The sequence below is a fragment of the Pectinophora gossypiella genome, chromosome 15, assembly GCF_024362695.1.
Source record: "Pectinophora gossypiella chromosome 15, ilPecGoss1.1, whole genome shotgun sequence".
NCBI lineage: Eukaryota > Metazoa > Arthropoda > Insecta > Lepidoptera > Gelechiidae > Pectinophora > Pectinophora gossypiella.
Genome location: NC_065418.1, coordinates 10,391,754 through 10,409,823, shown reverse-complemented (window position 1 = coordinate 10,409,823; position 18,070 = coordinate 10,391,754). Strand labels below are relative to the sequence as shown.

Sequence of the window (18,070 nt, the reverse complement as noted above, 5' to 3'; positions counted from 1 at the left end):
GGAATTCACGTTTGGATCACAAATAATTATCACGTGCTCAGCGGTGAAGAAAAACATCGTGAGAAACATTCTCGAGAAATGCATTTTCGGAGGTATTTGACCTAACCTGCATTAGGATGGTTTTCTCTTCGCGGTTTGGAAGGTCAGACAGACAGTCGCTTGGTAAAAAACCGGACTGTCATATATTCAGGTTGGGTAAGCGGACCTTGTGAAAAACGGGATAATGGTACGGAGATGATGATGATGGTGACAGATTATCAGCACATCGTCCGCTGTGAACGCTCATCATTATGTATAAGAGCAAAATCTGTCAATTACGGAACCCTTGAATGTCTAGTTCACTGCGCACATGATCGTGTTGTTGCTGTGACGTCACTTCGCGTCTGCGCGATGCGTTTATATGAGATGACTTAATGGAGTTTGTTTACTTGTACGACAGTTCGTGCTCTGAATCTCTTCAGGAAGGTCTTTTCAGGAAATAAGCTGAATATTACTGCTTAAAATATGACTTTCGATTTGCCCGGGTGAGTCTTTGATGTACTTTTCGTAGACCTTTGATTCATGCCTAGTGTTACAATAATGTGAAGTATGTGGGGTGATATTGGTGGAGTGTATATTTCTTGTATTCATGCCTAGTTCACTCGTTCCGAGTAAAGATCACGGCCCACCTACACGTCTCTGCTCAAAAAAGGATGAAAAGGTCCTAACGCGCATTTTGTGAGAGAGCCGCTGTCGCCCGTTCAACCCCGCTTTCTTTTACTACTTTTCCTGCAAACAGATAACTACGATAGCTCGACTGCTTCTCAAATGCCACAGCCATTTTACCGGCAATGTATATTTTATGTGATAGACTGCAAATTTATCATTACTTTTCGTAAGATACTGCATACAAAAGTATTTTTTTGATCAATAGCCGATCATGCCAAGGTTGTTAGTTTTCCTGTGATAAGGATCTGCTTGCAAGATAGTCGATGTTTGTTTTTTTGCACTGCAAGTTATTATGCACAAGACGACCTTTTGATGTAGGTACTATCGCGGAGCTCCGTGTGTGGGTCGTAGTTTGCAAACGAGTGGTGCAAAGTTGACGTATGAACTATTTGCTCAAACTGTATGACGCGCGTTTCTGGCTCACTTGGCCTTTCCAATCTCTTTCTTCGATTCCGTGACCCACCCGACACCGCCCTAAACTGAAGCGGCTGCTGGCTGTTAAGTACCGAACAGTCTGATGACGGGAAGCTTGCTAACACCAAGCTGTCTGCAAATTTATGTTGTCCATATTAACTAAGAAGGATATTTTAGTCGGGTGGTAGCAGATTCGTGTAAGGGAACCTTTCACCAACAAGACAGCGGATTATTCGGCACATGTGAAGTAGGCTTGAAAGATAAAACAAGGAACAGTGTGATAAGGAAGCGTCGTGGTGTGAAAGAAGACGCAATAATGATAATTGAGACAGGTAGGGTTAGGCAGTAGACTAACGTCATCATCAGCTCCAGTTCAAGTAGATATAAGTATCTATATTATCTACACGTGAAAGTAGAACTTGCATGCAAAGAGTTGGCATGCGGCCAAAAAACAGCATCAATTTCATGTTTCAGAATCTATAAGCCCAGTAACCTGTTACAGTATGGAAGTAAAAATGTTGAAAAAGGAACGCTTGTGTTCGCCATTATTAATATTGTAAGTATGTACCGTCTTCTTATCGTGTGGGTTGTGAGGTGGAATACCGACCTCATCATCCCTGGTGTCAGGATTATTATAAAGCCACCAAAGGCCCCTGACATGACTCATGTAACGAGAACATACTTAAGTAGAAACCGGGACCAACGGCATAACGTGCCTTCCGAAGCACGGATCATCTTACTTTCGGACAATCAGGTGATTAGCCTGTAATGTCCTAACCAAACTAGGGATCACAAAGTGATTTTTGTGATATGTCCCCACCGGGATTCGAACCCGGGGCCTCCGGAGGCCGTTGTTGAATATTGTAAGTACCTGTGATGACGATTTTGCAAGTAAGTATTGACATACGATATCGATGCAGACCTCCAGCCTGACCGGAATGGATAGGGTGAAAGAGAGGAGGCCTATACCCAGCAGTGGGTGAATACAGGCTGTGTAAATAGAATTATGCGATAGGTAGGTATATTAAGTATGTTTTGCACGGATAAGCCTAAATGTTTGCGTTACGTAAGTCGTATGAACTCGATAGGCCAGCCATAGACGCAGCCAATCAGCTGGCGATAGCTAACACTTCAGGTGCCCGATAACGATCCCGCGGGCGTCGTCGACTTTTCCCCTTTTCAGTGCTTGTCGCTGTAATCCAAATCATTTGACGGTTAAGTTACCTATACAAAAATGTGCTAAACAAGACGCTAAAAAGAGGGTATTATATTACGTGGGTATTAAGTACCTATTTATTTGCCTTTTTTACTGAATTGACCCGACCGAGTATCGAAACTGGGACTACTGATCCATGTGTCTGGCCTACAGAGGTTTGATTACCTATGATTGTGATTAAATAGAATGTTTTATTCTTTTTCAGACAATAACATGTGCAGCATTGGTGACGTCGATAGCGGGGACAATTTACTGGTTTGCGACCTTCATTCTGAAGGACCTGATAATAGGCTCAGAACCCACAGACGACAAATTTGGAGAGTACATCCATTACTTCTTCACATACATATTCTTTGGAGGCATTGTGATTTTACTGGTCTTTTCGCTGATAGCTTTCGTGTTTTCTGTGTTCCTGGTACATGGAGTTGCCAAGGTACGGCTTTAACTTTGTTTACTGCTTTTTCACGGTTCCGAAACTGTAAAGCAAAAACGGAACCTTTATAGGATCATCAAGACTCTTTTTCTCGGAAACGCGTGGAGGTATCAAGTTGAAATTAACATCGAATACTTATGTCTGCTGTACCTTAAAGCTGTAAAAAAATCAAGCTTCTAAATCAACGCAATCCGAAAAGAGTCCGTGCACTTTCATAACTAAGTTTTGTTAACTGGTTAAGAAAAACCCTTTTTTATTATTGTTTTCACAACTGGTTTTTAAACAAGAATACGAAGTGTTCATTCATAACTGACAATCACAAATAGTTAAGAAACGAATAATTATGATTATGTTTTTATAACTAGCTACAGTCAGCAATAACATTTTTCCTTTAACCTTAAATCAAAATAAAACAACAGAGTTAGAGTTTTTATCGAGAGTATTGCATGCGGAAAACGGATGAGGTTCTTATCTCAATAAATTATTATCTATTATTGATATGTAAACTGCAATGGCATGACATTGACATTGTCATTTTAGTATTATTTAGTTTTCTATTGCAATTGAGTGTAATTTATATAAAATTTAAAGCAACCGAAAACTTAAGTGATAAACTATGTCGCTTTCTAAGCCCACCATGGAGTTCATAACGACAAAAAGGGATCGCGAGAAACTACTATACGACGGCCGTCAGTACCATAAAATTAAAACTTATGTGAACGAAAATGTTTTTTGGAAATGCTACAATAAAACCGGTTGTAAAGGTAATGTGACATTAAGCAATGAAAACCATATATTTAAAGAGGTCGTGCACGATATTGATTGTTTACCTAATAGTGCAAAATATCTAGTTTTGAAGAAAATGAAAGATTTGAAAACTAAAATAGTAGCTAATGTCGATCCAATACAAAAACAGTTTGAAGAAGTAGTATGCGAACTGGAAGACGATGGCGTGCACTTAGTTGCTGACTTACCAAAATTTGACAATATTAAAAGTGGTCTATACAAAGCAAGAAATAAGGCATTAGGAGTTTCTAAGCTCCATTTTGAATCACCAACTAAAGTAGAAATACCAAAAAAATATAAAAACTTCCTCCTGGCTGACTTTAACGACAATGACACAAACAACAGGATTTTAATATTTTCTTCTTGTGATATAAAAACGTATTTGGACAATTTCGAACATTTCTTTCTGGATGGAACTTTTAAGTCTTGCCCTGAACCTTTCACACAAATATATACCATTCATGGACTACATAAAATAACAAAAAAAATGGTACCTTTATTCTTTGGTTTCATGAAAATACTTACAAACTTATATTTGAAATGATAAAGTCACAAATTCCTGAATGGAACCCCGTAAAATTGACACTGGATTACGAAATCTCAGCAATGAAAGCGATACGTAAAATTTTTCCGAATGCAGTAATGAAAGGATGTTATTATCATTTTTGTGCCAGCCTTTTTAAAAAGGCGAAACGATTAGGGATTAAATCTACAGTACAAAGACGACATATTGCGAGATGTGCTGGCTTAGCCCGATTGCCATTGAGATATGTAATGGCAGGTTACAAGTATACAATGACCAAATCCCCGAAAACTGAAGCAGTGATAAAGTTCAACAATTACCTAAACCGTTACTGGTTCAGCGAGGTAAATTTTATCAAGACTTGGTGCTGCTACGGCGAGGAAATTCGGACCACCAACAATCTAGAAGGCTGGCACGCAAGACTTAATAGAATGGTTGGACGCCAAAAAGCGTCGCTAGCAACAATTCTGAATGTTCTTATTAAAGAAACAAAAATTTCAATGTCGTTCAAAACAAACAAAAACACATCGAACAAAAATTACCAAGAAATTGACCAAGAAATTGCGGATACTATACATCTTTTAACAAATAAGTCTATCACTGTTGGACATTGTTTAGAAATAATTGCCCCATTTAAATATTAAGTAAAAGTTAATTTACCTAAATTACATTCTGTGTTTGATTTAAGGTTAAAGGAAAAATGTTATTGCTGACTGTAGCTAGTTATAAAAACATAATCATAATTATTCGTTTCTTAACTATTTGTGATTGTCAGTTATGAATGAACAATTCGTATTCTTGTTTAAAAACCAGTTGTGAAAACAATAATAAAAAAGGGTTTTTCTTAACCAGTTAACAAAACTTAGTTATGAAAGTGCACGGAAGGATCCGAAAATACGGCCAGTTTTAGCCTTATTTTTATACATTTCGTAGGGGAACAAAAAGCTATGGGGTACTTGATACTTTCCATGAAATTTGGCAAGGAGGAAGGTTACAACACAGGTAAAGGGAAAAACCCGATTGTCGTAAATTTGCATCTACCTTGACACCAGGGTAGATCAGGTCAGTCATAGACATCACAACCTACACGTAAGAAGAGAAGACACGGAGAACAGGTATGCACACTTGCCTTCCTCGCAAGAAATATGGCATTTTTATTCTTCTATCGTGTGGGTTGTGAAGTGGATGACCAATCTCAGCAACCCTGGTGTATGGGTTACTATTGAGCAATATAGTTAATGCATAGTACTTGTAGGTGGTCACCCATCCTATGACCGGCCTTTGCGAAAGTTGCTTAACTTCAACAATCGCAGACCGAGGGCGTTTACCGCTGCGCCACCGAGCTCCTCAAGTTTTCATCTCGAGGTCGTCCGTGCTTTCGTTACTAACGTGCAGTCGTTAATAACCATCAATCCGCACTGGGCCCGCGTGATGGTTTAAGGCCCGATCCATCCATAAGGAAGGCCCGTGCCCCAGAAGTGGGGACGTTAATGGGCTGATGATGATGACTTGTAGGTGCACCCGATACGCGCACGCCTTTTCTGTTCTGCATTTACACCTTGCCCATGGCGAAGAAAGTATTGACCAATTTACCAATCCTCATTTCCAGAAAAAGCCACAGTTTTTAAAGGCATACTTCGTGTACGGAGTGGTGGTGACAATAATGTGTGTAATGTCAGCTATTGCGTATCTAGTTCTCTCTTCTGGTGGTGATCCTCTGACTGTTGCTGTAGTTCTGCTGGTTTGCGGTAAGTAGCATCCAGGTTCTTATCCCGTTGTCATAAGAACTATTCCCCGATACCGATCTCGGCGGCGTGGTTGACGATTTCCCTCAGCGCTTATCGCTATCAACCCTAGGGGCATTATTTTTTTCAAATATTTTCCTCTCTTTCCTCTATTAATTACTTGGCCGGAGAAATGGGGAACACTGAGGGATCTCACCCGGTACAAAATTCAGGACAACAGGCCTAAGGGTTGGCCTCTCAGACGACGCCCTGAACCGAGGTAGGGCGCGTACCTTCAGTGCTCCCCATTTCTCCGGCCAAGTAGTTAATGCCATTTGCAGCAAATCTACAATAAGACACGGCAAAAAAAGTAAGAACATAAAACAAAAACAAGTGAAGGCAAAGTTAATGGAAAGAACGACATTGTGCCAAGCGCACGACGCCATTGATATTCTTTTGTCTTCCAACGTTAATTCAATTAAATTTTTTTACATTTTCCCCCTCACCTTTTGGTTGTCTGGAAGAAATCGCTTTAAGCGATAAGGCCGCCATTTGCCATGTACTTGGTTAAGAGACTTTTTGTATTTATTTCTTTTTATTTTGGTGCAATAAAGTGTATTTGTATTGTACTGTATTAAAATTAACTTATCGAATAACGCGCCAGCCATCGCAGCTATTCGAGGTACATCATCCTACCGACTGATGTGCCGTTCCCGAGAATATTCCCACTTTGGGACTTTTCCCGGCATTAAAAAGGCGCAACACTTATGTAAAAAAAACTTTATTATAACCTTTACACAAATAAGAACAGAGTACAAGAAAGAACAATTTGAAAAGAAAAGCAGCCAGTGTCCTTACTATTACAATTTTTTACAATGGGAACATTTAAATATACTTTATTGCACTTAACAACTAGTTACATCACAAACAAGAAATGGACGTTTACAAGGGTGGACTTATCTCTAAGAGAGATCTCTTCCAGCCAACCCAGAGGTAGTATGAGAGTAACTGCGGAAGAATAAAAAGAGGTGCAATATATTAAATACATTATAATAATTATATCTACATATAAAACCGATTAAATATATATATATATATATATATACACAAACATATGCCTAAGCCTCTATAAATATATACACATATAAAATATACTATACCTACATACATACCTATTACAGTGAAACTTGGTTAAGTGGGACCTGGATAAGTGAGAAACCTCCATAACTGGAACTCATGCTAAGGTCCCAACACTTTGGCACTGAATTACCTCTGTTAGTGGGACGAGCTAAGCCTCTATATCTGGGATTCGTTCTTTCGATTTATCATCATAGTTACCTCTATAACTGAAACTGCGAGTAAATTTTACATGCATAAACCTCTGTAACTGAGATAACATTGTTTGTTTACTCATTCTTATTCTACCCACAAATTCCACACGTAATTCCAAGTACGTAAGTACAAATTTTGAGCTTCAATTACCTTCATTTTTAGTTTCGCTTTACTATCATACGGATGTTTATTTGAAAAATACATAACACGTTATTTTATTTAATGATCGCACCTGTATAACTGAAATAACCTGTATTCTCACCTCTATTAATGGAACCCTCTGTAAATGAGACAGATATTTATTTATAAGTACCTGTATATCTAAGACACTGGGTAATTGGAATTCCTCTATAAGTGAAACGACATTGCAGGTCCCTTGATGTCTCACTTAACCAAGTTTCACTGTATATATGTATATATAACAATATACTTAGACTACGAATACTCTATTGGGAACATTCCCAGGAACGGCACATCTCTGATCCTGTCCTGTTGTCTAATTAGGTATTTATTTCCAGCTGTGTATTCATTGATATTGGCTATGGTCCGATGTACGTACAAGAGCTACGAACAGAGGCGGACGTTCCAATACCAGGATAACCTACTGGTGGTTGCAACTGAAACTCCAAAGAGGTTGTAAAATAACACAATGGTGCTAATTCCTGCAGACGCCATCTAATTTTATTTTAAGTTATACCTGTCATTTTCTTATCCGTTGAAAAAGAAAGGGACGGATAATCGACAGGCATAAAATTTATGGAATACACGTCAATTTTAAGCAGAAACCTAAAACAACCGTCTAAAAGTTTTACATCAGCAATAACCCGACAGAATTAAGTAGACAGCTCGTCAAACGGATTGCATACCAGCGAGATGCCTATTTTATTCGCACGGGTTATTCATTCATTTAAAATTAACTTGTTGACAATCATCCGTCCCTTTCCTTTTCGGCGGACAAGAAAATGACGGGTATAACTTAAAAAAAAATTAGGAGGTGTCTGCAGGAATCGGGGCCACTGAGTCATTGATGATTCGCCTTCCCTGTCGCTTGGGTCCAGTGATATGCAGTAAAAAGTAAAAACGCGCAAAACTTATGTAAATGGGTGAATATCAAAATGTCAAGTTTGGTGGCGAACTTTCATATTTTAGATCCTTTTTCATGTCGGAACCCAGGATCCTTTTGGATCCTTTTTCATGTCAGAACCCAATTTTTCACGAAAAAATAATATTATGAAAGTTCGCCACCAAACTTGGCACATTTTGATATTCACCCAAATAGAGCTTTATTACCTGTAAAAGAAAAAACAATTTGAAAAAGAAAAACAGCCATTGTCCCTACTACCTACTTATTATGTTTTTACAACGAGAACATTCTACTTTAGGAATATTCTCGGGAATGGCTTATCACTGCTTGGGTCCTTTAAAGCTGGACGTTTCTTTATCTAATTAAAAAATGAAAGGCCAGTTGAAACTGGTTTTGTGATGTTTGACAATGATTGTTACACAACTTTTTTTCGCAAATAGGCACGTCATGTGAGGATACGGGAGTGTCTCCGCCAAGACGAGCAAAGCGAAGCGCAATAAGGCAATAGCGCATTTTGTGTTGTGATGAAACTCTATCCTAAAGGGTTATGCACGATGTTATAAGTTTATATTATGTCCGTTTTATGCCAATATTAAAATGTTTTCAGAGCTATGAGGATTAACGTCGAGTAAATTAGCTTAATAAAAGTATGAGAATGATCATATTTTTTTAATAAAAATATTTTATTACCCTACTTACAATTGTTCTCTTATAATAATTATATTATTAGTCATATATCTTATTACAATTTGTATTCCTTATTTAAATATTATGGGACTGTGATTTTAAGTACTTAAGTATGTTATAGCGGAGGAAAATGAATATGATATTGATAGATATACTTCATCTACAGTGATGAAATAGTGAGAAAATAAGAGACGATTGTTAACAATAATATTGCACAACAATGAAATTGGTCGTTTTTTTTTGTAACTTTTCCACAGTGATGCAGTTATAATTACTGAATATAGAACTATTCCAAAAAAACAGTGGTGTGGTTAGCAATCAATGTATAGGAATACACCGCCTCGTTGTGTGATCAAGTGTTGTCGATGACAATATACCTACAGTCAGAGCTTTTATACGTAATTTTTAAGTCATTTATCTTATTGTACAGGGTGTCAGTAACATCGTAATGGAAACTCCGAGGAATGATTCAGATCTTGAAGTGGAATTTCCCGGCACAAAATTATGAAACTAAAAATAATAACAAAAAACACTATTCATGAATTTTCGACTGGAAATTAATTCCACTTGATGTCAAGTCAGAATAATTCTGAATCATCCCTCTCAGGGTTCAGTACAGTTTCCCTGATATTTTTTTATCTACCTACTTACCAAAGTACTTTCTATTATTTGATACAAAATACTCTTGTTGAAATTTTAAAACAGCTTAAAATTGATGTTTTATAATAATGGTACATACCTAACATGCAGTTGCTACTGAATAGAAAAGTAGAAACACATACATAGGTAGGTACATAATACTGGAAACACATACGTTGTATTAATAAAATAATGTAATTATTAAATAAATATGATTTATTGAAGTGATTTAATGTCTCTGTTTTATTGTACCTTTCGGCACATAATTTTCAAACTTTATTGCACACAAAAACACAGGTAGATACTGTAAAAGTTGACAAAGCGTCTTCCAACACTCCCAAGCTAGTTTCAATCCAGGCACACCCCGGACACTTCATACAAACAACCTCGTTTTACACAGACACCACACATTGACGTTATCTTACACGCGCATCTGTCTGTGTGACGTCTGGCGCCCATACGATTCAAGTTTAAACTATGTCCGAAGGGGGATGAGGTAAACCTAGTTCAGACGCTGGTGGGGAGCGGAGAGTTGCCGTTCTATACGTAGTATTATTCCTTGATTTATGTAAAAAATTAACAAGTTTTTTACCCGGAATGAAAGTGATTGATAGAAATCGAGATTTTGTTGAAGAAGATTACATTAGAATATGATTTTTCAAATAGCCGCCTTCGGGCTTTTACTATAAGGTATTATTCCTTATTTTATGCTATAAGGCGACGTTATGGCTCTGGCCAACCCCTTAGAGGTGCGTGGCGGCGGCGTTAGTGTAGATAGGTGTATATGTACGGAACCCTTAAACATCTAGTTCACCGCGCGCACTTGACGCGCTGTGACATCATTTCGCGTCTGCGCAGTGCATCTCTATGAAACAGCTCAATGGTGAGTTGTTTACTCCACCGACAGGTTGTGCTCTGAATAGTCCACAAATAAACTGTATATTACTGCTTTCAACATGACTATCCTTGTACCCGGGTGAGTCTTTAATGTCTTATCTCTTGTATACAGTAAAATATAATATATAATGCAAATAGTGGTGTGTCGTACTTTGGAGACATTTGCGGCAGTAAAGGCGCAAAAGTTATGTAAAAAAATCTTAAATTATTACCTAGCCTTTAGGCAAATAGGATTAGTGTACAAAAAGAACAATTTGAATAAGAAAATTGCCAGTTTCTAGAGTTTTTACAGGAACATTCTCAATTTGGTAACATTTCCGGGAACAACACAGTGAATCAAAATGCCTAATTATTATACTGCACACTGACGATGATGACGTTTCCCTTATCAAGTTGTTTGTGGAAGTTAATTTTTGTTACCAACCCATTAGCTTGCAGAGGGCGAAAGGGCGGCCATTGAAATAAAACTTAAATAAACCATCAACTCTTAGGAATTTATATTTTATTATGAGATTAAACGAACTTACCTGTAAGTGAAGTTCTATCTCAATTATACGAAGCTCCTTGTTTGTGACGATGCTGGAGCATATGACGTAGACTACACTGTAAATCGTCTCGAACAAGGAGCGAGTATAATCTATTGTAGATTAGGTTAAAGATTACTTATTAGCTTGTAGGCTAGATTGTAATGTTATGAGGCATAAATTTTATTCTAATGCTTTATTTAAAAAAAAGAAAACATAAACCATCACAATGGTTTATAACAACACGGCTTGGAACTACGTTAACAAGAGTCATCCGTCCAGAGACGTATCTATATAATTATAGGTACCTACCTATTCAAACAGTCATGTTGATCATACTACACAACAGTGGAAACTAGGGAATGCCGACTCGAGATCGCAAATTCAAGATCCCGCGGGATTGGAAATATCAATCCCGCGAGATCCCGAAAGTTTCGGAATCTGACTCATGTAACGACTACGTGTTTATGTATGTACGTAGTCGTTACATGAGTCATATCAGGGGCCTATGGCGGCTCAGTAATAACCCTGACACCAGAGTTGACGGGGTTGGTAATCCACCTCGCAATCCACACGATAGAAAGACTGTCTGACTGACTCACTCATCACGAAATCTCAGAAACTACAAGCGTTAGGAGTCATAAATTTTGCATTGGAGTTCGTTTCTGGACGTAGGTGCTCACTATGGGGTTCTGCGAAATTCAATCCTTAAGGGGGTAAAAAAGGAAGGCAAAGTTTGTATAGGTATTATAATAGTAGGGTTTCAAGCGAACGAAGCCGCTGGTAACAGATAGTATACTGAATAAAGATAATTTTGAGTTTAAAAAACTAAGGCTCTTCATGTTTCAGAGTCCATAAGCCCAGGCTGCCCAGCAACCTCCTCCAGGACGGATATAGGTCATACAGGAAAGCTGAAAAAGGAGCGCTTGCATTCGCGATTCTTAATATAGTAAGTATTAAATGCGTACATATTATTTTCTTATAATTTGAAGTAAGTTCTTAAATATCTTAGAAGGGAAGCTACAAGGAAATAGTGGAAGGGGAAGATCAAGAAGAGTTTAGTTCCTATATATTGAAGAATTGCCCTTTGATAGACAAGAATGGAGAATGCTACACCCATAAGAGCGTGGCTGTAAAATTAATGATGATGATGATTATATACGTACTTTTCTTCAAAAGAATTAAACTAGAATCTTTAAAAAAAAGTAAGATGATTCGTGCTTCGGAAGGCACGTTAAGCCGTTGGCCCCGGTTATTACTTACTGATGTAAGTACGTAGTCGTTACATGAGTCTTGACAGGGGCCTATGACGGCTCAGTAATATCCCTGACACCAGGGTTGATGGGGTTGGTAATCCAGCTCACAATACACACGATAGAGGAAGAAGATTCTACTCTCAATAACCGTTATCCGATTTGTGATTCCGATTAGATTATATTTTCTTCTTTTCAGACATTAACATGCATAGCGATGATAAGCTCGTTAGTCGGGACGATATTTTGGTTCGCGACGTTCATCATCAAGGACCTCACAACTGACCGGGAGCCTTCAGACAATGACTTCCTCCACTACTTCTTCACATACGTCCTCTTTGGAGGAATCGTCGTCCTCCTCGTCTTCTCATCGATAGCTTTCATATTTTCTGTGTTCCTGATACACGGGATTTGTAAGGTAAGCATTAGAATCCCGAAAATTTTAAAAAGGTACCTAAACCCAAATGTTGTCTTGTCCAACTTTGGTAATCAAGTTATCATTTAATTGGTTTGTCAAACAATTTACCTACTCCAGTCCACTATACATTTTATCCTGAAAAAAAAAAACTAGTTAGGTAGATACCTATTTTTACTTGTTACACTCTAGTTTTTTCTCTCATTCTTGTTGCAAAAACTAACAACATAGAAAACAAGTTTTCGGTATCAATATATTTTTTAGGAATTTTAGAATTGTGAGAAAAATTAAGTAAACAAAAGTGTACAATGCAATTTACACAATTGAATGGATTGTGAATACTCAGATACATAATTATATTGAAAGCATTGTTTTAATCATTGTTAACAAAGCGTTGTTATTTTAAGATAATGAAACTAAAAAGATGCAAATTATTTTCTTAAGTATATTGATCTATCTGCCTCACTATGACTCTCCTTGCCTTGCGTTAATTATCTACTCATGATAGCATTCGCCACGTGAATTAATTGACGAATTCGACCAATAGCCGGTCGACATTTATCTGCGTAGATAGCATTCGTTGCGGCTGTTGGTCGAAGTCGTCGATATAATTCGCATCGTGTGCGGTGCGGTTGTTGTGCCGCAAGCGCAGGAGTTTGTATTAAATCGGCGTTGTACGGTAACCCTCACGGGACACATTGCTGTGTGAACGTACAGATTACTCCCAGCTGGGAATATCGTGTCTGCGTGCATCAATTTTAAAGACGTTTTTTCACCTTTTATGTCTTTTACAGAAAAAGCCACAGCACGTGAAGGCATACTTCGTGTACGGAGTTTTGGTTACAGGAGTGTCGGTCATGTCCGCTATTGCGTACCTGATTATCACTTCTGGTACAGATCCTCTGACTGTTGCTATAGTTCTGCTGGTTTGTGGTACGTAATACTTATAATAATTTATTATCTTCGTCATAATGTTCTTATCGAGCCGTGGTAGCCCAGTTGGTAGAACGATTGCCTGTCACTTTGAGGTAGCAGGTTCGAATCCAGCTCAGGCCTAAACTAATGATTGTCGAATAGTGAATATAGAACTTTTAAAATAGTCCGGTCAAATTAGACCAATTAATCAGAATGAAAATACCTCCATAAGTTACCTTTCAGCTGAAGATCGTGGAAATAGTTTAAAACTAAACTAAAGGAAAAAATACGTCTACTTTAATCATGTTTTGAACTGTTTCGAGGATTTTCAACTGGATGGTAATTTATGCATCTTTGAAAGTCTAGATCGACCGTACTAAAGATTCATGAATTTTCCGACAGGAAATCAAATTAGAATCATAGTATGAATCATCCTCCAAAGTGTTGTCACTCTTGTGTATCACTAACACCCTGTATTTCTAAATTCTGTATTATTTCCAGCTGTGTATTCGTTGTTCCTGGCTATGATCCGAGCTACATACAAGAGCTACGAACAGCGGGCGATGTTCCAGTACCAAGACAATTTGCTGGTTGTTGCTTCTGAAGTACCTAAGAGGATTTAAACATTTCACCGTATTGAAAACTTGCTGATTCATCTTCTCTGTCTTCTTGGGTTCTTCGTGTTGGATATTTCTTCGTCTAACGAAAGGTCAGTTGATAATACTGGCTATAGCGGTTATTACATTTGCCAATCCAATTTGCCTGATGTGCGTCAAAGTCACGGGCGCGGTGATCAGAATCGTGTAGCAAATTGGTGGGGCGTAACCATAGTAACCACGATCTCGAGCGAGCTGGTCTTCTTCTATCGTGTGAGTTGTGAGGTGGATTACCAAACCATCATTACTGACGTCAGAGTTATTATTGAGCCGCTGAAGGCCCTTGACATGACTCATGAAACGAATACTTACAAGCGAGTTGGTGGGGTGTAACCTTAGGACGTCGCCATGGTAACCACGATCTCGAGACAGTCTAGCGTCGATTTGCCCCACAATATTACGATCTTGATGTGACCTTGACGCATCCATCTGGGAGGATTCGGTGGTATGGTTATTATACTACCCGATCCACCCAGAATCTTATAGGTTTGTCGTAAAAGGAATGCACAAGGCTCCTTTAGCGAATATTTTGGCAGTGCCTGCGACAATTGGAGCTAAAATACGCTAACGTTACCGAAGCGGTTCGGCATAGTTTTTGGACCTTCTATTTCCGATCTCCAATGTTGAAGATTAAGGGTGGTTTGAACGGCCCGTGAAGCCAGACTGCCAGAGGTACCGAACTGAGCATAGTACCCGCTAGCCACAAGTTGGTAGTATACTAGATGCGCCACAAACAAGAAACCATTATATAAAAACAGGGACTTGAGCATGGTCTTGAGGGCAGTCTCAGCTGAAACTAGTTTATTAATACCACCTATAGTCTTACAATCTTGACACTTGCATTATGCTTTTCTTTGGTAATTGTTAGCTCAATTAAATGTGTAGGTTATAGTTAACTACTAAGGGATAGTTTGGCTTCTGACTTCAAAAGACGCTAATCATTTCATTATTAAAAAAAATATTATCAAGATTTGTCTTTGATGAGGTACCTACTCTTAATAAGTGAATTCTGCTTTATTTACATAGTGCCATAGAGTAATGTATTATTAATAGAACTTATTATGTGAGTATAAATAAGATTAATATAGTTTGGAAAGTTTATATCAATAATTAATTATATACTCCTAATAGCAAATTATACCACCTACTCATGCTAAAAATATTTTATATTATTCGTTATTTTCTGTGGAACTATGATTTAATCGTAAAAGTTACGTTAAAATGATACGGATGTTAAACTTGACACAAGTATTTATTTTATGAAAATAATGAGAAGTTAATGAGGGAAAAGGAAAGTGATATCATATATCATTATAATTGATTGATTTATGTAGGAAAGAGTGGGAGAATGAGAGAGATACGTGAAGACTGTTGATAATGAAAATGCACAATAATGATCATGGCACAAAAATGATAGTTTTTGGAAGTATATAAAGATAAATGGCTTTGTAAATGTATGAATCTTTCCGGCTAATTTACGATAAGTCAAATCAGGATTGGAGGAAACAAAAATTAGGTACAATGTTTGTATTTAATATGCGATGTTTGAAAAATATGCTTTTTAAGTATCTATTTATTTAAAGTCGGTTATTTTTAAAATGGCATAATTATTATTGTTTTCCTGTAAGGCTGGGCTTTACCTACTGTTAGATAGAAAAGAATCGATCAACTTCATCTCGACTGATACATCGCTATGCTAATAAACGTCACAACACTATGTGAATATCTAAAGTTGATCTAATTCTTACCGCACATTGAAGCTATTGTAAAATGTTATCTTTATTGAAATATAATCACTTATTGTACTGAACTAAGGGGTTAAAAAGGCCATTTCAAAGTAATTCATCTACAAAAGCAATATTGCTATTTGATATTTGATTGCATTGCGCACTTACTTTTATATGCGCAAATGTCAAATTGCAATATTGCTTTTTAATATTGCTTCGATGTGGCCTTTTTAACCCCCTGGTCTTTCTGTTTAAATAGTACCTAAGCGTTTTGAAAGCTTTATATTAGTTATGGTAGGTAATTACTTTATTTTGTTTGATATTCTTCAACATGTAGTAGGTATTAGCAACTTGATACTGATATTTTGTAATATAAATCACAGATATTAGGTACCTACTTAATGGGTAGATAAATATTTGGTAGTTCCACAAAGGTGTGTAACACGTTTGTTGTAATATTATATTATGTAATAGTATAAATACGTAGTACCTACTACCTACATGATAGTTAAGTAATTAAATGTGATTTATTTAAATGATTTTATCTTTTTCCTATATATCTTTTGGCTCAATGATTTTCTTTTCATACCTACACACTTGCTTACTTATAGAGGGTGGTTAGTTAGGTTAGCAAAACGAGTTCGAAAAGCGATGTATCTACCTAAGTGACTGTGATAAAAATGGTAGGATTGATATAAAAGGTGACATTGCCATTTTTGTCACTTTGGTTTTTGTCGTTTTTCGTAATCTTTTGAAACTTGGCTTAGCCCTTGGATATTACGAGGTTTTACCACGTTTTTCTGTGCCATAAGTATACATAAAAGCAATATTGCTTTCTGATATTGGTTTGCATTCCGCACTTACTTTTATATGCGCAAATGGCAAATTGAAATATTGCTTTTTAGATGTATTGCTTCGATGTGGTCGTAAATTATGTACCTACTGGGTGAGAGACCTCAAAAAAGTTGGGCCTTTTGAGCTTTTTTTTTTTTGACGTGACTTATTGTAGATTTGCCGCAGATGGCATTAACTACTTAGACGGACAAATGGGGATCGCTGAAGGCTCTCACCCGGTACAACGTTTAAGACAACAGGCCTGAGGGTGCCCAGTTGGGCGGGAACCTCGGCTTAGGGCGTCGTCTGAGAGGAAAAATATTTGAAATAATTAATCGACCCTAGGGGGTCGATAGCGATAAGCGCTGAATGAGGGAAATCGTCGACCACGCCGGCGGGGTCGGTATCGGCCGGCGGGGTCGGTATCGGAGGCCTTTTGAGCGGCTGTAAAATATTCAGACACCTACTTCAATCAAAACATCTTCTTTTTTAAGAAGAGCTTACATGGAACAGATTTATTTTTTTATTAGGTATTATGGACAACTTACAAGCTAGATTAAAAAGAAGGTGAACGTCGTGTCTTATAAGGAAGTGAAAGAATTGGCCTTTGATGGACAAGAAAGCAGAATGCTACACCGTAAAGAGCGTGGATCTTAAATTAGTGATTAAGATAACAATATGAACTTAGATCTCCAGTAGTCTCTATACACACTTACTAGTTTATCGTGGCAAGTATCGTGTAAGTGTTTATAAATCACTCGTAGATGGAATCAATACGTAGAAATATTTATGCCGTCGGAATGGCCAAAGTATTTTTAGGTTTGGAGTTCCCACTGCGTTGGTATCCATTATTATGTTCAAGTGTGTTGGTTGTAAATTAGAGATCCGTATGATCTTATGAAAAAACCAAAGTAGTATTCTCTGATTTATGAGATAGGAGCAAATTCCGTTACTAATTTTGGTATTCGGAAGACACATAATATTGTGAGTGAAGGTCGTGCCATCGCGGAGGAGTCCGAAATGAAATCTACTAAACGCACATTATCCAAAGATCCGGTAACCAGTATCAATCAACAAGACAGACGGTAAGTAGGTAAGTACCTACTTTTTTATTAAAACCTTTTGAAAATTTTCACCTACTTAATTACATAATAAATGTATGTATATATACGTATTCGGAGGTATACGTATCACGTAATAGGTCAAAAAAAAACTTGTTATCAATAACGGACGGACGTGGCCCATGTCATTCCATACTGACATTTAAGAAATACGTAAAAGCTTTTTATGTGCACGAAATACT

The 18,070-nt window shown here is 37.5% G+C and overlaps 2 protein-coding genes across 2 annotated transcripts; both read left to right on the top strand.

The window, feature by feature from the left end:
* Positions 1–418: 418 nt before the first annotated feature.
* On the top strand, positions 419–9,739 carry LOC126373374 (uncharacterized). The gene is made up of 6 exons (XM_050019529.1): positions 419–524; positions 1,597–1,678; positions 2,544–2,771; positions 5,690–5,828; positions 7,655–7,769; positions 8,661–9,739. Exons 1-6 carry the CDS (start codon positions 505–507, stop codon positions 8,671–8,673), a joined length of 597 nt encoding a protein of 198 aa, XP_049875486.1. The 5' UTR covers positions 419–504; the 3' UTR covers positions 8,674–9,739.
* Positions 9,740–10,398: 659 nt separating this feature from the next.
* LOC126373373 (uncharacterized) lies at positions 10,399–16,472 on the top strand. The gene is made up of 5 exons (XM_050019528.1): positions 10,399–10,522; positions 11,817–11,916; positions 12,420–12,638; positions 13,430–13,568; positions 14,052–16,472. Exons 1-5 carry the CDS (start codon positions 10,503–10,505, stop codon positions 14,171–14,173), a joined length of 600 nt encoding a protein of 199 aa, XP_049875485.1. The 5' UTR covers positions 10,399–10,502; the 3' UTR covers positions 14,174–16,472.
* The last annotated feature ends 1,598 nt before the right edge of the window (positions 16,473–18,070 follow it).

Bases quoted from the DNA above. Each gene is read 5' to 3' on its own strand.
- LOC126373374 (XM_050019529.1), top strand. From the start codon at position 505: ATGACTTTCGATTTGCCCGG. The intron at 525-1,596 runs GTGAGTCTTTGA...TTCATGTTTCAG, and splicing joins ATGACTTTCGATTTGCCCGG to AATCTATAAGCCCAGTAACC. The intron at 1,679-2,543 runs GTAAGTATGTAC...ATTCTTTTTCAG, and splicing joins TGTTCGCCATTATTAATATT to ACAATAACATGTGCAGCATT.
- LOC126373373 (XM_050019528.1), top strand. From the start codon at position 10,503: ATGACTATCCTTGTACCCGG. The intron at 10,523-11,816 runs GTGAGTCTTTAA...TTCATGTTTCAG, and splicing joins ATGACTATCCTTGTACCCGG to AGTCCATAAGCCCAGGCTGC. The intron at 13,569-14,051 runs GTACGTAATACT...TATTATTTCCAG, and splicing joins TATAGTTCTGCTGGTTTGTG to CTGTGTATTCGTTGTTCCTG.